The sequence below is a fragment of the Arachis hypogaea genome, chromosome 10 (genome assembly GCF_003086295.3).
Source record: "Arachis hypogaea cultivar Tifrunner chromosome 10, arahy.Tifrunner.gnm2.J5K5, whole genome shotgun sequence".
Classification (NCBI taxonomy): Eukaryota; Viridiplantae; Streptophyta; class Magnoliopsida; order Fabales; family Fabaceae; genus Arachis; species Arachis hypogaea.
The window spans coordinates 107,755,985-107,777,295 of record NC_092045.1 but is presented as its reverse complement, the minus strand read 5'-3'; the positions used below and the strand labels follow the sequence as shown (position 1 = coordinate 107,777,295).

The window sequence follows — 21,311 nt, the reverse complement described above, 5'->3', positions numbered from 1 at the left end:
CTTGATGATTGAATGTTTATCACGTTATATTTAGCACATGACTGGTGTTCGGTTCACAGGTGTTTGTCATTTGATTCATTTGATTATTAGTGCGTTCGGTTGATGAGTTCTTTTGTATGCATAAATATTTTTCTTGCTGATTGAATATTTATCAAGTTTTATTCAGAACATCAATGAAATTCAGTTAAGTGGAGTTGGTTATTTTAATTCATTTGATTATTAGTGTATTTAGTTGAGTCCTTTTGCATGAAGAAATGATTTACTTGATGATTGAATGTTTATCATGTTTTATTAAGCACATGATTGGTGTTCGGTTCACTGGTATTTGTCATTTGATTCACCTTATTAGTATGTGTTCAGTTGAGTTTTTTTGCATGCAATAAAGTTTTTTCTTGATGATTGAATGTCGTTTATCACGTTTTATTCAGCACATGAATGGTGTTTGGTTCAGTTAGATTGGCCATTTTTATTCACTTGATTAAAATATACATGATTGTGCTTGTCGGTATATTGAGTGAAGTATTAACCAATTTTTTTTTGCTTCGGGCTCGAATATGGTCCAAATATTCTATTGCACAAATTGAACAAAATCAGAGACTAAGTGATTCAGGCATCTAAAGAAATAAGACTCCCAAAGCCATCAGCTGTCCTCTCCAACCCTTGTTGTAAATTCACATCTCGGTTGTTTGACTGGTTGTAATTAAAACTATTTTATTTAATTTGTTTAAAAAACCAAACAATGTATCTATGTGAATATTAATATAAATGTTATTGAAAATTTAATGTTAATGTATATATCTAATTCAAGATGGATTAGTCCTTGTCTTGTTGGTCTGAGATGTTAATATATATATCTGTTGGAACTGTCTAGCTGCTGTTTTGTTCCAGGTTGACAGTGAATGGAATCAGGATATTTATCAGACATTAAGAGGCCCAAAAAAACAAATGAATCGAAATTAATACACAGGGTAGACCAAAAAAGTGCATATATCAATATAGCAGAGAGATAATTTTAAAAAAATGTTGCTATCAGTATTCAGTTTCAGAAACTCTTGAACTTTTTGGAATAATTTTTGTAGAACTTTTCGTCTTCTTCTAGTGTCTTGAAAATTATCCCGACCTTTAGGACAAACTGTTCATCCACAACACACCTGGTCTGCAGAATGAACCGAACATGTTATTATGGTGAAACAATTGTATAGTACAAAATGAATGGAATATATCCATTATATAAATTCAAATTCAAACAGTTTTCTGCATAATGAACCAAACATGTCATTATGGTGAAACAATTGTATAGTACTAAATGAATGGAACATTATCGATTATATAAAATCAAATTCAAATAGCTTTCTGCATAATGAACCGAACACGTCATTATGGTGAAACAATTGTATAGTACTAAATAATGGAACATTATCGATTATATAAAATCAAATTCAAACAGCTTTCTGCATAATGAACCGAACACGTCATTATGGTGAAACAATTGTATAGTACTAAATGAATGGAACATTATCCATTATATAAAATCAAATTCAAACAGCTTTCTGCATAATGAATCGAACACGTTATTAAGGTGAAACAATTGTATAGTACTAAATGAACGGAACATTATCCATTATATAAAATCAAATTCAAACAGCTTTTTGCAGAATGAACCAAACACGTTATATATTATGGTGAAATAATTGTATAATACTAAATGAACGAAACATTATCCATTATATAAATTTAAAACACCTATATTTACAATTGAGAGATTATCAATTCAATTCAATTCAGAACATGTATACATTCAATTCAATTCAATTAACAATTGCATTCCATTCAATTCGATAAAAAAAATCCAAACCTCGTCCACTTGATTCGTTTCAGAAGAATAATCTAAAACGCTCTCATTCAACTGATTTGAAGTTAAATCATTCATTGTTTTGATAAAATATTGAAATCTGAAAACGAAGAAGATAAATCTACAAAATCGAAGAAGAAAAAGAAGAATAGGAAGAAGAAGGACGAGCAACAGAGATTGCAGATCCGAAAATTACAATGCAAATTGTTAATGTTGAAGAAGAGAAGAAGAAGAATGTTTACGTTGAAAAAGAGGTTTATGTAAATCTATTACATTGATAGGAGGGAGAGGGAGGCGCACATATAGTTCACGTAACTTTGGAGGAGGGAGGCGCGTTAAAGAAAAAGTATTTGGATGATTTGGATAAGTTTTTTATATAGATATGGAGCATTATTGTATTGAAAAATAGTATTAGTGGAGATCTCAACCATGGAAAAAAATATTCTAATTAATATAAAATATGTTGTCTTTTTTTTTATTATCAAAAATATTATTTATCCTTTAATAATTCGACCTCTTTTTTTTTGGTGTCTTAATGGTTCAGCCTTTGTATCTTTTAATTTGATTTTAATAATTTTTTAATCACATATCTTCTTATTTTTAAGAAAACTATATCTAGTTAAATCTAATTTAAATTTAATAAACAAAATTATAACTTTTATGACTTTCTTCGTACTTTCTCAGTTTGTTACATTTTTTTTCTCACTGGATACTTTATTTGTGTGCTATTGTCATTTTCAATTGAACTACTTTGTTTGTGTCGTCATTTTGCTGCTCATTATTATTGTTCTCATATTCCTGGCAATATGATACTCCTTTGTTATTTTTTTTTTAGTTAAGAGATTATATTAGGTTTTAGGGTTTAGAGTTTAAATTTTAGAGTAAAGTATCGTTTTTGTCTTCAACGTTTGGGGTAAATTTTATTTGTGTCTCTAACGTTTAAATCGTCCTATTTGTATCCCTAACGTTTATAAAAGTGATTCAATGTTATCCTACTATCAATTATACTAACAAATTAGATTATATTTTTCAATTATTCTCACTTGGATGTATTCATTCTCAATTAGGTCTCACATGGATGTGTTCGATTTTAATATTATACTATTTGTGTTTAGATTCAATTATGTCCCTAGAAAAGTGAATTATGTAAATGTTGTAGGAATTAGTTTCAACTTTTAATGAGCTATTTTTCGGGTGGATCATCGATTCTATCTTAGATATTTGTATTCTAACTTCAAGAAGAGATTTTTAAAACTCAAACTAAAGCGTTCATGATGTGTAATTGAAGGCAGGATAACATTGAATCACTTTTACAAACGTTAGGAATACAAATAGGACGATTTAAACATTAGGGACAGAAATAGAATTTACCTCAAACGTTAACGTTGGGGACAAAAACGATACTTTACTCTAAATTTTAAGATTTTAAGGTTTTAGAGTTTAGGATTAGAATTTTAGGATTTAAGATTTAAGATTTAATATTTAGGACTTCAAATTTTAGAAAAAAATTTTAAATTTAATTCTGATGTTATTTTTGTAATTTGAAATTAGTTGAAATTTAATTTTAAACAAATCAAAGTGAATTTTAAGATTTTTAATTTGCATTTGTATATAAATATTAGAAAGATAATTTATGTATGTGTTTGTTGCAATTATATTTTTTGAATTTTTGTAAAAAAAATGAAAAAAGGTTGATTTTAATTATTAGATACCTACTGATTGATTTGTAAATTTATACATGTTTGATAAGATTTAGAAAAAGGATTGGAACCAAATTTTTTCCCCTTAATTTTTTTCCTTTAAATTGTTCTTCCTCTCTATTTTTACAATAATAACACAAATTCTTAACTTATATTCAATTCACTTACTATTTTATTAGTTGATTGTTAGTACAAAAAAGGTTAGTTTTCTAAAAAAATCATTAAGCTCACTGTTTGTTTTAATAATGGTATATAACCAAAAAGAAGAATAGAGTAACCTACGTACTAACACACAATAATTACCATTGCGTCTTCTATTAAGGATCTCTCTCTAGCTAATTTGTAATAATAATTTTTTAGTTTTACACACATACGACACATATATTTTATGCTCTTTATAACCTTATGGTGAATGTTAATTATAAGTTAGCGTATTTTATAACGATCCATTCTACTATAAATAGAGTTAATTACAGCGTCTATTTTTTTTTTTTTATCAATAGTAGTTCATTTTTTTATTCTAAATTCGAAATTATAATAATATAAAAATAAAATATTAATTTAAAATATCAATTAATATTACTAAAAAATATTAATCTTCTAACATTTATTATTTATTTTTATTTCATATCCTCATGGTCTTCGCGACTCTGCGTTAAGGATTATAATTATTGTTGCCAGGTCATGTACCATTGTTGGAATATATATATATATATATATATATATATATATATATATATATATATATATATATATATATATATATATATATATTATATACAATTTGTTAAAATATATATTTTTATTATTAATATGATACATATATAATTTATAAAAGATAAATTATAGCGAGTTCTATAGAATTTTTGTTATGGTACTTAAATTGTTTAACTTTTTTTTAAAATAAAAAATAAAATATTTAAAATAAAAAATAAATTATGTAAAATTTATTAAATATTATTTATTTACTTTTTATAATAATTTAGATATAAAGTGATAGACACCATAGTATTCATCTAAATTAATAGACATATATTATCACTTATTAATATACTGGTATATATTAAATCGTTGAGAAAAGTTAAATGAACAGTAGTTATGGTTTTTGAGTTATGCATGACGTGAGAGGTGAGGCCCGTATAACCTTCTAGAATCTAGAATAACTTAGCTTATTAGTTAGGGAAAGTATGAGGAGCCAATAAAATATTTATACAATGTGTATAATAGAGATTTATGGAGTATTAGAGATATAATCATTAGTATTTTTTTTTCATTAGCTAAAGCTTTGGGATGAGTGATATCATGATATGGTATTAAACCACTAGATCCAAAAGGTTAAGAGTTCGATGTTTGGTGAACTCCAAAATCAGTTTAATTTTTCGGGAAGATGTTTATTATTTCTAGTACCCGAATGATTATTTTAGATAGTATGAAAATGTTCATTTTATAATTCAATAACCCATTGTATACATTGTATAAATAGTCTATTATCTCCCTAGTAGAATCTTATTAGTTTTCACTATCTATCCACCACCATTCCCATTGAAGTTACTATTAAATAAATCTATAATTTATTACCTTTTTTGGTGCATGTCAATTAATATTATTAGATTGTCCTGATTTAATTTTTGTTTTCAAACTATTTTATATAAATCAAGTAACTTTTTTTTTGGGTAGAGAAGGGTCATATACCCCAACAGCACCAGAAAAAAAGAATACAAGCTAAAACAAAACACTAAAAAAGTATTACTTGTAACTTCTCAACATAAGAATATCCATAGTGTCAGAGCAGAGTGCATAAATAGTATTTGGAGGAGAGCATAAAAATTATAGAACCCATAAAAAAGATTTTGTCTTAGCTAAAATATTAGCCACCAAATTTATTTTTTAAAGTATATAATTTCAACGCACTTAAAATTTTTTTTCACGAAAATGACAATGTCTTCAAAAAAAGTTGTACACGATACTGAGTAAGGCACCCATGCTTAACGAAATTAATGACCATAGCAAAATCCAACTCAATAATCACATGATAGAACTCATTAGCAATAACAATCTGTAGTCCTTTAATTATCCCCCATAATTCAGCTTACATGATCGAATATCTCCCTAAATTACAAGAAAAATTCGTGACAAACTTACCCAAGTGATTATAGACAATACCTCCACAGCTTGCATTACCTATTTGATTGAAGAAAGAACAATCACGTTAATTTTTAAGAGTGGATCATTCGAGGCACCACCAAACTAGCTTCCAATTGGTGTTGGTCTTCTTTGGAGTAATGCTGGTCTTTATCACTAGAGCAAAATCATAGCACCTGCTGATAATAGACACAACCACCCCATTAGGATAAAAACTCTTTCCTTCGAACACATGTTTGTTTCTAGAATATCACAAAGATGATAAAGTCACTCCAAACCGAACAGGCCAATCACCAGGAGTCAACAGGTTCCAACTAAGCCATTCCATTTGGTTAAAGTTAAAAAAATCTCTTATGGAAATTTGGAGCTGAAGTAAACGCTAAGTATCTGTAGCAAAACGGCAGTCCCTAAGCACATGCAAAGCTGTTTCATTACTATGAGGGCACCGAGGGTAGGCAACATCATGGGATAAATGTCTTCTGTACCTTTCATCATTAGTGAGAATAGCATCATGGGCCACTAACCATAGAAAATAGCGGATTCTTTTCGGGCATTTCCATCTCTAGATGCGCTTGAAGATATGATTATAGACTCTCAGGTTCTCTTGTAACGAGTTATAAACATATTTCAAGGAAAAAATTCCATCAGAGGAGTTAGCCCACGCAATTTGGTCACCTTCCTTCCAAGCCGAAGGCAGAAACAGGGCCACTATCTTTTGAACCGCCCTACCCGGAAGCAAGCTCTTCAGTTTGTCCATGTCCTAGTCCCTTGAAACGGTGAGAAAATCTGTAAGTAAAATTCCTGAATCAGAGACTTCACTTACCTGAGGGTGGAGCTTATTTAGGCTTCCCATATTTGGTACCTAGTTGTGTTTCCAAAATCTTATTTGAGATTCATCGCCTATACGCCAAATTAAATTGGCTTGGACATCCTTCCAAGAAGAGCATATACCCTTCCACAAATTGGATTCATTTTTCCTCCTCCTGATGAGAGGAATAGTATCATTGCTGCATCTGTATTTTGTCCTTATGACTTTCGACTAGAGGGAGTCTCTTTTCTCGATCAGACCCCAGCCTACTTTCATCATGAAGGCTCACTTTAGATCTTTGGCAGTTCTAACGCCAAGACCACCGCCGGCTTTGGTTTAGTAACTATCCGCCAGTTTAAGAGATGAACTTTTTTGGATTGCTCTGCTTCTCCCCAAATAAAGCTTCTGCAATTATGATCAATAAAGTCACAAGTAGTGGTAGGTAATAGAGCAATTTGCATAGTATAAAAAGGCATAGCAGAGAGGACAGATCTTACCAAAGAAGTTCTCCCTGCTAGGGAGAGGGAGGAGGCTTTTCAGTTGTTAATTCTTCTCTTGATCTTAGCTTTGATTTCCTTGTACATGTCCTTTGTCATTCTAGAGTGAATGATTGGAACACCCAAGTATTTACCCAGGTAATCAGTTCTAGAGAAGTTTAAGCAACTGCTAATATCATGTCTCACTTAGTGCCCCACATTCTTAGAGAAAAAAATTCTAGTTTTTTCACTGCTGATTTTCTAATTGGAGCTCGTGCAAACTCTTCTAAAATTTTCTTAATAATGTCTGCCTGCTCCATATTTGCTTCTGCAAAAAATATCAGGTCATTTGCAAAACAAAGATGGAAAAGCTCGGGAGCCTCTCGATTTAGCTGGATAGCCTTCCAAAACCCCATACTAACCGCAGTGTTAATAAGATGAGACAGTCTTTCCATGCAGAGAACAAAGATGTAGATAGATATCGGATCACCTTGGCGGATACCTCTAGAAGCGCAGAACTCATTTAAGGCATCCACATTCCATAGAACTCTCATTCTAGTAGTGGAAATGAATGTACAAATAAGCTCAATGATATTGGGAGGAAGTTCAACATCCAAGACGGTTTCCTAAACAAAGCTCCACTTCAACCTGTCGTAAGCTTTCTCTAGATTAATTTTGATAGCCATCCAATCTTTGGGACCCTTTTTGTTTCTCATAGAGTGAATGATCTCTTGAGTAATGATGATATTATCCGATCTCTGTTTCTCCGGTACAAAGCTACATTGTGTAGGACTGACAACCTTATCCATAATTCTTCTTAACCTATTGGCCAGAGTTTTGGTGATCACCTTATAGAAAATATTGCATAAACTGATCAGATGCATTTACTTTAGATTGATAACTGGTTCCACTTTTGGAATAAGCGTTATAAGAGTTTCGTTAATTTTCCCTACTTTCTCAGGAGTAATAAAGATTTCCTCAATAAGCTTGACTAGGTTCATACCAATTGTATCCTATTGATTTTGGTAGAAGACTGTTTGAATACCATCAATACTTGGTTTTTTAAGACTCCCCATATTGAAAACCAACTCTTTAATTTCAGAGAGAGAAAACATACTACCCATGGCATCCAGGTCCTCTTAAGGAAGGGTCGGGAACGAGTTCTTCAAGATAAAATCAGTAGTTAGGGTATCAGCCGAATAAAGGTTAAAATAGAACATAGAGGCGATGTCCTCCAGAGCAGTTTTGTCGCTTACCCAGTTACCATCCATGTCTTAAAGACTGAACACCTTAGTTTTCCTTCTTCTAGCTAATGTAGTCCCATGGAAGTACTTAGTATTGCGATCTCCAAATTCAATCCACTTTCATCTAGATTTCTGGAACTACATCACTTGTTCTTGAATAAGAATTTCTTCATATTTCCTCAAAAGAGAAGCTTGTAAGTCTTGAAGAAAACAATTATTCTAAGAGTTCATGCTAGTTGTAATCCCATTTAATTGCCTAATAATTTTGCTTTTCCTTTTTAGAATATTACCAAAAACATTGAAATTCCAGGACTTAACTGCTTTTTGAAAGCTTAAGATGCAATCAGACCAAGAGCCCTCCAGATTTCAATTACTACTAACCATGTTAGAAAAATTGGGGTGAGATAGCCAAGCGGCCATAAATCTGAATGGTCTACAGCCATCATTAACATTATTAGGGAGAGAAAAGTGAAGACATATGGGGTTATCAGATTTAAAGCTAGGCAGATGTTTAACATAAGCGTTTGAAAATCAAATTTTTCACTCCAGGTTACAAAGTCCATGGTCTAACTGTTCATACAAACCTCCCCTTCTCCAAATAAAAGGCCAACCAAAGAAACCCAAATCAAGTAGCCCAGTCTCAGAGACGCAGGATTGAAAATCCTCACAAGCATATCTATTTTTATTACAGCCACCTCTTCGTTCATGATCATAAAGAGTAGCGTTAAAATCCCAAATCAGACACCAAAGAAGATAATTTTAATTTCATGATTGAGATCACAAATATTATTCCAAAGGTTTCTGCGATTAACCCTTTGGGGGTTACCATAAATAGCAAAGAGTAGCCACGGTTCGGAATTCTCATAATTTACTTTCATGTTAACCATCTGGTAATTATAGCTAATCACATCCACTCTCCAGATACTAGTATCCCAGAGACACCAAATGCCCCTGACTGTCATCTAGCCTTTTCAATAAAATAGCCATCTAGCTCAAATTTCTCCCACACCAACTTGCCACGGGAACCACTTATTATATGAGTTTCAGTAAGAATTAAAAAACTAACCTTATGCTCCTTTCGCAAGTCTCTGATGAGGCTGGAAAAGGTTTTCTCCCCTACCCCATACAATTCTAGGCTAAGAGATTCATAAAAGCAGCAATAAAAAAGATGAGGTCCCAAGACCATATCCGTTTAACATAGCTCTTGAGCCATAACACCCAAATTCACTAGGTTCATCGTGTTCTGACTTTCTTTCCCATGATGGAGACTCCAATTCGATAGTGAGGATTATGGTGGCTTGTCAGGTGGAGGATTCTCTTTGTGTGTTGACTGGCCCCTCATTCTCGTCGACGATTCTCCCTGATTTAAGAACGCATTCTTCACATGAGCCTTCATGAATTTCTTGGTTAAAACATTGAAATCAGGTTGATGAGAATTGCATTATATATGATATGTGTGTGATTTTAAAATGGTTGATGAGAATTTTTTAGTCTAGTTCACTATGAGAAAAACATTAAAAAAATAGAGAGAAAATTAAGTTCAATAGTAAAGATCTACTAAATGTCTTTGTTCGTCCATATATCAATTTTACAAAATTACAAAATACTATACTATAAAACCTTGGAGAGTCTAGAGTAAAGAGAGTGAAAAATTTGTATTATTACAAGATTTCTATTGTGATTTGTAAAGATTGTGAAGTATAATTCTTTCATGATAGGGAATGATGATGACTTTCAAGTGTTATTTCCCTATCACAGGAGTTTTTTTTTATGTGAAGGTCCTTGAGTTGTATGCGAAGCTTGTTGACGTCATTGTGAGTTTTCGAGGATCTACCCGAAATCCTCAATTTCTTGCTTTGGGTAGAGCTTCTACTTTGTCAAGGCTTGTGGTTACACCGGATGTAGTGCTGGTAGCATCCCCATCCTTTGTTGTTGATTTAAACCACGATAATAATGATAGTTGTGATATCAGAGATAATTGTATGTTTGGTGAGCTTGCAATTGCGATGGAAGCTACTCCTAATATAAAAAAAACCCATTATTGATTTCGTAGAAGCATATTAGAGAGAATATGCTATATGCAGGATTATGGTAAGGACGAGGAGCTTGCCATGATAGGTGATGATAGTGAAATGAGGGCTTAAATGGCATTCCAACAGAGGGTCTATCAAGTTTCAAAATTCAGTGATACCCGCCTCACTTTTTAAAATTGAATTTGGAGGCAATGGCATGTCAAGAATTTTTGTAACATGAAGTTTGCTTTAGGGTGCATGGATGCGCAAGATATGTCAAATCCAAACCAGTTCTATCTTGGTCAATCATTCTCTAGCGAAGAGGAAGCTGTGTTAAGTGTGAAGAATTATAGCATTTGTCGTGGGTTAAATATCGTGTGTTAGAGTCAGATCACATCAAGTACAATGAAGAGTGCAAAGAGTTTGAAAAAAGTTGCAATTGATTGATTCAGATTACCCATTGACAAAAAGAAGGGTCTTGAGAGGTTAAGAGGTATAATGGACCTCACATATACTTGGTAACAGATGTGTCGAGTGATCACAGGCAGCTTGACCACTATGTGATATGTTTGTTCATCTTTCCAATGATCAGGGTCGATGCTATTGTCTCGATAAAGGTGCTACAAAATGCAATATAGGATAGTTATGGTTTTAAACCAAGTTATAGAAAAGTTTGGTTAGCAAAACAAAAGGTAGTGGCACAAATTTACAGAGATTGGGAGAGGTCGTACAACGAGTTGCTAAGGTGGGCATTAGGTGTGCAGGTGATTATTCCGAGTAGTGTTGCGATTCTGAAGATGCCTCCTTTAAAAGTTGGTGGCCAAATTAATGAGTCATATGTTGAAGTTTTCAAGCATTGCAAGTCACTTGTGAGTATTGACGGGGTTCGTCTATATGGTAAATAGGGAGGGACATTGCTAATTGAGATTGTGCAAGATGAGAACTCTAACATCATCCCAATCGTTTTTGCACCTGTTGAGAGAGAAAATGCAAAATCATGATCCTTTTTCTTGTCCAATTTGCGACAGCACATCACCCCACAACAGGAAATACTTATGATATCTGATAGACACAATAGGATCAAGGCTGCTTTAGAGACTCCTAATGAAACTTGACTTCCACTTAGTGTGTATTGTACCTTCTGTATTCGTATGTAGCAACATATTTTGTACTAAATTTCAAATGCAAAGATGCTAAAAGATTTCTGATAAATATTGCATATGCAAAATTTGAGATGAAGTTTTACTATTGGTTTAATATTTTGCGAACTGAAGACTCAAAGTGTTTTAACTCCGTTATCATCATTCTAAAACTAATATTATCAACATTATTACAATCATTCTAAAACTAATACGTTAATAATTAACTTTAATTTAATATAGTTTTACTACGAATTTTAAATACTAACCTATTCACGCATACGTCTAACAACATGACTACATGAGTAACACCATCCAATCGGTAGAGATGATCTGTTTTCTTTCTATTCTCCATTACTAATACCTTACTTACTGGAAATTTGCTGGATTACCTTGGTCTTAGCCGGATTCTCTCAAGGGAGGTAGAGTATAGAAGTTCGAATGATAAGTCGGAGCGAGTAAAAACAAATTTTATAACGTCTTCTCAAAGTAAATTGTTTTTAACATACATTAATTTATATAGATGTTAAGTTTTCTAATAAATCGGTTTAAGTTAACTTGATTTATCCACATTTTTTAATCCTAGTAAATCGGTTTAAAATAAACTTAATTATTATACAAAGTTATTTTTTTACTAAATCAATTTACGCAAAACAATTTAATAGGATATAATAAATCAATTTAAGTTAAAGCGATGTAAGGATTCTCTGATAAATCATAAATTGTTTTAAGTTATATCCATTTATTAAAGTCATTTGGAAAACGAAAGTCAAAACGGGACAATTTGGTACTATTGAAAGCTAATCAATTTAGAAGCATGATTTACCCTATTTAAACTTTTTGGTAATATATTAGGGTAAAAGCTAGCTAATTAGGAAATGTTAGATATTTTTTCAAAAGAATATAACGTTTTATTAAGCACCTTTTAATTTCTAAACCTATATTTAGTGGACCAAATTATAATAGAAGTTAGAGTCATTTTAATGGGATGCTTTTTGGTATTATTTAATTGAATTAATTTAAAAATAAAATTGGTATCTATTCTATTATATAAAAATCGGATTTCTCTACTTAATGATGGAACTGACGTGGTATGCTTTTGAGAGTATTTCCCGATTTATTTCTTTTAACTCATTAAATACAAGTTACTACGGTGAATTAATTATAGCAACTAATTGATTTGATTATATATTTAAAGATCACACAATTTATTATAATTTATATCAAACAATTAATTATTAAAAGTGTATAAATTTATTTCTTTTAATTCATTAAATATAATTTATTACAGTAAATTAATTATATCAACTAATTAATTTAATTATATATTTAAATATCACACAATTTATTATAATTTATATCAATTAATTATAATTCATTATATCGATTATTTTAATTTATTAATTTATAAGGTACATATTAAAATAGATAATTTGTTATTTATTCTAATTGAATATAATAAACACAAATTAATTTAGTTAAGAAAACCATTGTCTCCTAAAAAAGTTAGAAGAATTAATATTATTACTATAGAAATTAAAAAATTATTAAATTATACAGTTTAAAAACAAGGCCATTTAAATTTATAGTTAAATTTTTTCAATTTATATTTATAATCCAAACTTATCAATAGTTTATAATATAATTTCACAAGTTATAAAATGTGATATTAGTCATTATTATATATATAAAAAATGTAACTCATTTAGTATTTAAACATTTTATTTTTTATTAATATTATTATAATAAGACACTACAAGATTTTTATTTATTTGTGGCAGTTTTTTTTCTTATTTGTAGAGGTTTATAATCCCACCAAATGGTTTGTGGGGGTTTCTAAAACCCCCAAAATTTGAGGTGTCACGAGGTCTTTTGTGGGGGTTTTTAAAAACCTCCACAATCTATTCAGTGGGGGGTTTTGTGTGTATTTAGTGGGGGTTTTATATTTAATTTTTGTGGCAGTTTTTGGTCAATATTTTTGGCGATTCAAAACTCCCACAAAAAGACTTTTCCATTTTAAAAATAATAGGTATTTTGTGGAGGTTTCAAACCTTCACAAACCTGTCTATAATTTTTAAAAATTAATTTACATTATTCTTACACTACTGATAATTTATTATTAAAAAAATATTTAAACAAGACATTAAAAATGTAAAAGAAAATTAAAAGAAAAGAAATACTTCAAAACAAAATATAGTACACTACCATCATTTTTCAGTCACATTAATTACAACTACAAATGAATAGTATATTTATACCAGTAGAATCTAACAGCAACTCAAATAAACCTATTCAAAAAATAAAGTTGTCCAAATGCTTTGTAACATCAAAGAAAGTCTAAACAGCACAATGAGAAAATGAGTTACTAAACCATTGAATTAATAACATGCTAGTGGTTAACATGTGAAAATATGCAAGGAAAACATCTTTATTCTTGGTGAAAATGAGTCAGAACCAATCTTCATTTCACTAAACATGACTGTTAGATATATTAACAAGGCCAATTGACATACGTACAAAGCTTCACTACAATATTGATGCATCTCCAGCATCTGCCAATCAAGGAAATGAAACTCCTTCAAGATTTTAATACTCACTTACAAGAGAATACAACCCTGAAAAGAATGACAGAGGCACACTGCAAACCTTTTCTAGGAACGATGACAACAGGTGCTGCTTTGCAGTGGTGGAAGCAGTACTCTTCAACACTTCCCTGTAGCACGCTGAACAAAAAAGAAACATACTCTTGCATCAGAAATTTAGAACAATATTGGATAACTGCAGAGGGAATGGAGAGGCAAACCTCTGAATTAAGCTTCTGCCTCTTGATCCCAGAACTACAGCCACAGGTTTGATCCTCTCTGCTTCCTTGCAAATTACTTTTCTTGCATCACTTTTCACAATCCGAGCCACTGTCTTCACCTACATATAACATAACAAGGATTATTAACTAGGTACTATTGGATTGGAATGTCCACGGTAGATTTGAAGTTCATGCCTAGCAAAATCTAGGTGTAACATAGACAAAGTATTAGAACAAAAAACATGAGAAGAATGATCAAATTCATTCATTAAGTGTTTATACATAATCATTAATTTGTTGAATTCTGTTTTCTCATTCTCATTTTGGTCTTGATGTCAAGATTTTGTCAATTTGCAGGAATGACAAACCCTCTATGACTCAAGAATAGCATAGTTCCTGCTTCTTATCTAGTTTCCCCAAATTTACCCCTTTTTTCTTGTTAATTCAATTTAATTTACTTTAATTGGACCGAGAATTAATCCCATTGGTTCAATATTGAGAACTTCTTTCTATAAGTTATGTGTGGATTAGCATCTGCTACACACTGTAATTAACTATTTTACTCTGAAGAAAGTAACCCCAAGAAGCAACTATTTTGGCAGAACAACACATTATGGAGTAGAGTTGATATGAGGAAACAGCAGCTACAAGACTCTGAGCACAATGATATAATCTAGAATGTAACACTTCTCAGACTTATCTCACAAACTGTGGATGGCTTCAGTTCCAATGATATAATCTAGAAAAAATATAACAATCTTAATCTAATGTAACTAATAATATTAGAAATAAATACATTAAAATTGTCATTAAAAACCAGAGTAGCACAACTGAAAAAATGTCAATGTAATTTACCCTTTATTAATTTTTCTAAGAAGGATTTTACATTCTTTTCAAGTTTCAACTTATGGTCTCTAATTGTGCTTCTAAAATTTATTAGGGAAGAGATGCCTCTATAAATCAAGAATTCAAGATACATCTGTGATGTGCCTTACGTTGAACCGTCTCTTGGTGCCATAACTATTACAACAGCTTCTGGAAGCATAATCTGAAGAGAGAACATACATTTACATAAGCAATGAAAGAAAGTATAAAGGAATCACCTAATAAATAATAACTTAGTTCCGTAGAGTAACAAAGGAGTGCAAAAATTTATGCCAAATTATATAGCAGGTCCATAAAAGATTTCAGGAGCATAGAAGCCTGTATGTTCTATATGAAGTGTACTCTAAACTTTATGTTCAGTAGATAAAGGTCTATAGATGAATCTATCATGACAGTTATGAGTACAAGAATTTGACATAAAAGTAGAAAACACCATCATTAAAAACAACTTTATGAGTACTAGATAAGGTGCATCCAACTCTTAATAAGCTTTGAAAAGATTTGGCATATAATAGCAAGATACATACCAAGTCTAAGTACACTACTACAAGCAAAATAACCACCAAGGTTTTTTCCAGTATTAGCCAACAATTTTACAATCCCATCCAACAATAAAAGAAAGACATAAAGAACATATTTCAGAATAACCAGCTAGAGAGAGAGAAAAAGAGAGAGAGAAGAAGAAGAAGAAAGAAAGAACAGAGGATGACCTGTAATATAGCATTAGGTCCTTGAGTCCACCAACTAGCACAGGCATCAAATAGCAGAGCTACAACTTCTGTGCTCTGAGCCTTTAAAAAAACCAACAAACTAGAATCATGTAGTAACAAGTTATCACTTATCACCATATAATAACACCTGTAGTAATTGTATCGAATTCATGACTCTAATTCTAAAATAAAAACTAAGTGCAACAAGTTCAAGATAGTTCGGTCTCCTAAGATATTCCACGTAGTATTGCAAAATAAAAATTTATAGATTTAAGAAGCATTATTAAAAATAACTAAATAGATAAATATAGTAATAACAAAAAATAAAAGACAAATGGCAATTAATAAAAAAAAAAGTTTTGAGGATGAAACCAAATATTCCACTCGAAACAAACCTTTTGGAACAGGGGGTAGCACTAGAACAGGAAGCCTGCATGAAGAAGTGAACAACAATATATAAGTAGAGATCATACTGAAAAACAGAAGAAAAATCGAGACAAAAATAAGGAACATAGCTTATCCTTCAAGAGTATGAAGATTTCTCTTTATGTAATGCAACAAGCAGAAAGCAAATATAGCAACTAGTATGATCAAGCTTACTTGTTCCGCATATAAGACATTATTCGACCCTCGTTTAGAAGGCCGTGATCTTCCAAAACAACATCAACAACATCATAACCTCGAAGAGTCAAGCTCTCATAAGCAGAAATTGTTCCAGAAATTGCAAATAGTGGACCTAGAAAAATGTGCAAGCCTTTTGCATTAACATATAAATTGAGACATATATTCATCTGAAATTGAAATTGTAACTAAAGTACCAAAATTCTCGAGCACCAAATTCACTTATATAAGTCACATTAAAGTGATCCAGAAGCACCGGGACTCGCAACTCCACCTGCAGTTTCCACCACACACATAGAAGTTATTGAAGACTCTGTGGAGAATTGTTGCTTCTCTCTGTAACCCTTTAGATTCTTTTCCTGAAAATTACAATATTAAGTTTGTTAATTGATCCTGCTAAAATTCTTTCATGTTAAACTACTAGTCTAATATTATCTTACCTTTGCTTTCTGCATTGTGTTTTTAGCATTAAGCACTCTGATTCCATTACTACTTTCACCTGAGAAAGAAAGGAAATTTCAGTTATAGTACTAAGAACTTCTCAGATATTATCTTCAACTCACTTTTTATTCCTTTCATATCACTTCTATAATATCTATGGACATGTTTTCATGTTAAAGCTACAAAGAAAGCATAAACAATTACAGGTTAGTTGTAATGTTCATACCCTTCAAATTATTAAAAAATACTTAAATACTATAATTATCACTATAAAAATTGTGAATATTTAACTTTGTTCTGACGTGAACATTTCTTGAATATGTATTCTAACCTGATTTCTGTAAATATATAGATGTAAAAACAAAAAGAAAAAAAGTGCTCAGCTCCAAAATTTAACTCCAGTTACCAGCTTCTGTCAAATTTGATTTGGAGAGTAAGGAACCAAAATAGAAGATACATAGATAAAATAGTTCAGTAAATTAGTCAGAGAACTTCAACCACAGGAATCACTCTACACGAAAACAAATGAAAACTGAAGAAGAAAAGAAAACAAACTAAAACAGTGGCTTGATTCAAAAGCTTTCAACGCGGCAACTACAGCGGCAAGAAGTCCAAGTGCAAAAGCACTCACTTTCTCAACCTCATGCTCAAATGGCAACAGCTTTTGAATGAGGTCTTCTTCCGTGACGAGAGGAGCTTGGAGGTGCTGATTGTTGAACTAAAGCCGGAATAGCTCCTCATTCGATAATCGCGTTCACCACTTCCTCTGCAAGACACAACCATTGAAGGACTTACACCTAGAGACATGCACGACCGAATTTTTCAAAAATTGAAACAAAGGGAGCAACACACTAGGAGATCGAGGAAGAGGAACGGAGGATTTACCATTTTTGGCAAGATCGGCAAGCGCGTGAGTGGCGCGCTTGGCGGCGGCTTGATCTGACTCCTTCCATGAGAAAGTGGAGTTGAGGATGGAAACCTGCTCCTGAACCTTGGGAAGGATGGCGTCGCGGGCGTTGCCAGTTACTCTCCCTTTGATCTCAGACGCTACGGTGAGCTTGATGCCTGATGGTGACAATGGCGAAGAGATTAGTACCGCGGCGGCTAGTAGATCTAGGGTTCATTCTCAATCTTCTCCCTTTTCGATTTTTTTGGACAAGTTTTTTCTTGGAGTTAACTTTGCATTGTTTGGGTTTAATCAGAGTAGGTTAGAGATTGGTTATTGGTTTAGAAAATTGGGCTTAAAAAGTTTAAACTAGCTTTAATCAATGGGGGTTTTATATTTTGCCATACATAAAATATGTTATGGAGGTTTTATAAAACTTCCACAAAAAAACTCCCATAAACAAGTAGAAATCTTGTAGTGAGATACATGTAATTTTATGAGAATGATATAACATGGACTTTGGTTATCTAAGAATTGACTAAATAGCTGGTATAATTCCACGTCATAAACCGACGAATGCTAACAATTGGAATGATAAAAAAAAGGCCAAATAGATATTCGTAACGATTAATTGCGATTTGGAACTTAATAGAAATATATTAAATTTTTATGGGTGAGATTGTAGAACCTATCCACATGAAAAGGACGGGGACAGGGACATAATTACCCTCTCCATAAGACCTGTTTAATACGAATATAAAATTATCGATTTTTTTTAATATATATACTTTTTAATTTAATAACCTTAATTCTTGCCTTCAATTCGAACACTTTTTTTCTAGACACATCCTTAATCATGATTTTACATCTCTCTTCCTAACTCAAAGAGCCTCTTAAATTAATTAAAATAAATACTAATTATTTTTAATATTAACATTAAAAATTGTTAACCTTTGATTTTAATTATAACTTTATAAAATATTTATAGTAATAATTGTTATATATGTTTTTTGTTTAATTTTTTAATAAAAACTCCATATATTTTTATTAATTATTCCGTGCACAAACATTGCCAAATAAAATAGTGTAAGAAATTAAAAGAAAATATATTTAGTAATTTAGTAAAATAATAATTCATTTTACAATAGAATAAATTATATATCAAATAACAAAAATTGTTATTAGTTTCTCTTCCTACAAAATAATACTCAACATGGTGTTCCAGTAATGTTATTAAGGAATATTAACTAACTTAATAGCTTTTGTAATGGCATAAGTCTGAGTTTGAAAAATTGAAAATCATGGCATAAAATGTCAAATTTTAAGAGGTAACAATATTGATGATATTATTTTGACTTCAAGAATGAATATGATGCTAACAAATAAAATTGTCGCGGGTAAATTCAACCAAAAACAAATCTCCATAAATATTGTTATCAATGAGAAATTATTCTACTTAAAAAAAATCTATTTTTTTCTATGGTGTTTTTTTAAATGGACAGATCGAGAACTAATCCACTACGTATATGGTTGGCAGTGAGGCGGGTTTTTGCCTTACCCGGCCCTGCTCGCTGTCCTTAAACTTCTCAACTACTCGCTCCACCTATACATGCGAGTAGTAAAATATTGTACCCTAACCCTTTCCTATAGGTAGTAAAATGTTGTACCCTAACCCTTTCCAGCAAGTACCCTCCCCACTCTTACCCGTCTTATAACAATTAAATAATACTTTAAGATTTACATATTTATACATAAATTAAGATAAAAAATTAAAATTTATACATAAATCAAACTACAAATATAAAATTCATATAATATCAAACAACATGAAATAAAAAAAAAAGTAATGTCTAATCACTACAAATTTAACATGAAGTGTATTAGCATTACTCTAAATGTCAATCTCAATATTATTAGGAGTAACATTGTTGTTTTGTGTGCCCTCTCTAACATTACTAGCTATAAATAATCTTAAAGTATCTATGTTGAAAAAATTGAAAAATCTAAACAAACCATATAATAAAGTACTTATTGAAAAAATTGAGCAAACCATTACAACATCAATAATTAGATCCATTGCACATATATAAATCAACCAAAATCACAAAAGCTCTAATTCTCGAACAACATATATAAACTATTGCAATATGTCAACATCAGTAATTAGAACCCAAAGTCAATAACGATTTAAAATAAAAAATACAAAATGAACTATATGTAATGTGAAAATTCACACTCCAATGAAGAATCAATCATGAAACATATTTATTTTTATTTAAAATAATCTTAGAATCAATCATGAATTAGTACATAATATGGACAGAAATCATTGAAATGTAGATTAGACCCACTGCACGTATATAAACAAAATTGCAACACAAATTCACAACTTCACCAATAAAATTACAACACAAACTCACAACTTCACCAAGTAGAGATTCAATGAAATACAGATTCAGTCGTTCATAATGTGAAAGAGAGAGAGGGAAACTTATCTGCGGATAGATAAATAGAGGAGGAAGACAGCGACACGCTCAGGAGAAAGGGACTCTGGTAACAGACTCACACAAAGCTGTTGGGATGACCAAGTGATGAGTCTGTGGAAGAAGAAAAGAAGAACTTAACAGACTCACAATGTGATGGGAGAGAGGGGGAGAAAGGAATTTACCTAGACAAAAGGGGCTCAACAGGAAGAAGGCGGCGACAGGCTTAAGGAATTTACCTAGAGAAAAAGGGGTTCAGCAGGAAGGTAGTGACGGGCTCAACAACGACGATGACAGGCTCAGCAGTGGCGACAACGAGAGCTGTGAAAGTTAGGGATGACGGGCTCAGTAGTGAAACGACAGAAGATGTGACGACAATGAGAGTTGTGAGGTTTTTTGTAGAAAAGTCGAGAAGAAGAAGACTTTGGGTGAGGATGACTGAGTCTCTTTGGCGTGACTATGGAGTATAGACTCAAACTAATCGTTGAATCTGTGATGTAAGACAAATTCTAATCCATAAAATGTGTTTATATGTATATACCCTGAGGCGGGTACACCTTAAATACGCCCCCGCTCGAACACTCGCCCTGAACAAAACCTGCCTCGCCTCGGGTCGAGTTATTATTCGTCTTGACCGGGTAGGGACGGGTCGGGTATTCACGGGTTTCGGTATTCCTGCAAAGTCTAACCACGTATTCATACTCTATTTATTAAGGATCAATCGCTTGCCAATGGATTGCTACACACACAAAGCGAGATTCGAACATCATAATACTTGCTTAAGCAGATGAGTGAGATGGTCACTCAACAAACTCAAATTGATCAAGACAAATATAAATTATTTTTAATACTAAAAATCCTTAGAATTTGATTTTAATTATAACTTTATAAAATATTTATAATAATTATTATTATATATTTTTTATTTAATTTTTTTAATAAAAGTCTTTATATAATTTTATATATTATCCCGTACAGAGTACGGGAACATATACTAATTAGATATAATATTTGAAATTAGATTGATATCAATAAAATTAAGTATGATTTTAGTCTTTAAATTATAAGTCGAAATTTTTTAATTTTTATTTTTATTTTTTGCATACAAA

General features: G+C 31.5%; 1 protein-coding gene across 29 annotated transcripts; it reads right to left on the bottom strand.

Annotated features, from left to right (window-relative positions):
• Nucleotides 1-13,783: 13,783 nt before the first annotated feature.
• Nucleotides 13,784-18,233, bottom strand: LOC112716372 (bifunctional dethiobiotin synthetase/7,8-diamino-pelargonic acid aminotransferase, mitochondrial). Of its 29 annotated transcripts, none has more exons than XR_003160318.3 (11): nucleotides 17,719-18,233; nucleotides 17,389-17,599; nucleotides 16,833-16,891; nucleotides 16,590-16,751; nucleotides 16,372-16,507; nucleotides 16,167-16,201; nucleotides 15,772-15,852; nucleotides 15,172-15,224; nucleotides 14,177-14,295; nucleotides 14,020-14,096; nucleotides 13,784-13,925 (listed from the first exon to the last, which is right to left on the bottom strand). XR_003160318.3 is itself a non-coding variant. In XM_072205389.1 (11 exons), the coding sequence occupies exons 3-7, from the start codon at nucleotides 16,845-16,847 to the stop codon at nucleotides 15,818-15,820; spliced, it is 306 nt and encodes a 101-aa protein (XP_072061490.1). In that variant the 5' UTR covers nucleotides 16,848-16,891; nucleotides 17,389-17,599; nucleotides 17,719-18,233; the 3' UTR covers nucleotides 13,784-13,925; nucleotides 14,020-14,096; nucleotides 14,177-14,295; nucleotides 15,172-15,224; nucleotides 15,772-15,817. The 29 variants fall into 29 exon arrangements, 19 of the variants coding, with proteins under 19 accessions (XP_072061490.1, XP_072061492.1, XP_072061488.1 ...); XR_003160320.3 differs by having other exon boundaries at nucleotides 15,772-15,871; nucleotides 17,465-17,599; nucleotides 17,719-18,228; XR_003160315.3 differs by having other exon boundaries at nucleotides 17,465-17,599; nucleotides 17,719-18,228.
• Between the last annotated feature and the right edge of the window lie 3,078 nt (nucleotides 18,234-21,311).

Excerpts from the sequence above, each read along its gene's own strand:
- LOC112716372 (XM_072205376.1), bottom strand. Across the intron at positions 16,508-16,666 it reads GTGTGTGGTGGAAACTGCAG|GTCCACTATTTGCAATTTCT; the intron begins GTGGAGTTGCGA and ends ACATTTTTCTAG. Across the intron at positions 16,202-16,371 it reads ATGTCTTATATGCGGAACAA|GCTTCCTGTTCTAGTGCTAC; the intron begins GTAAGCTTGATC and ends TTCTTCATGCAG.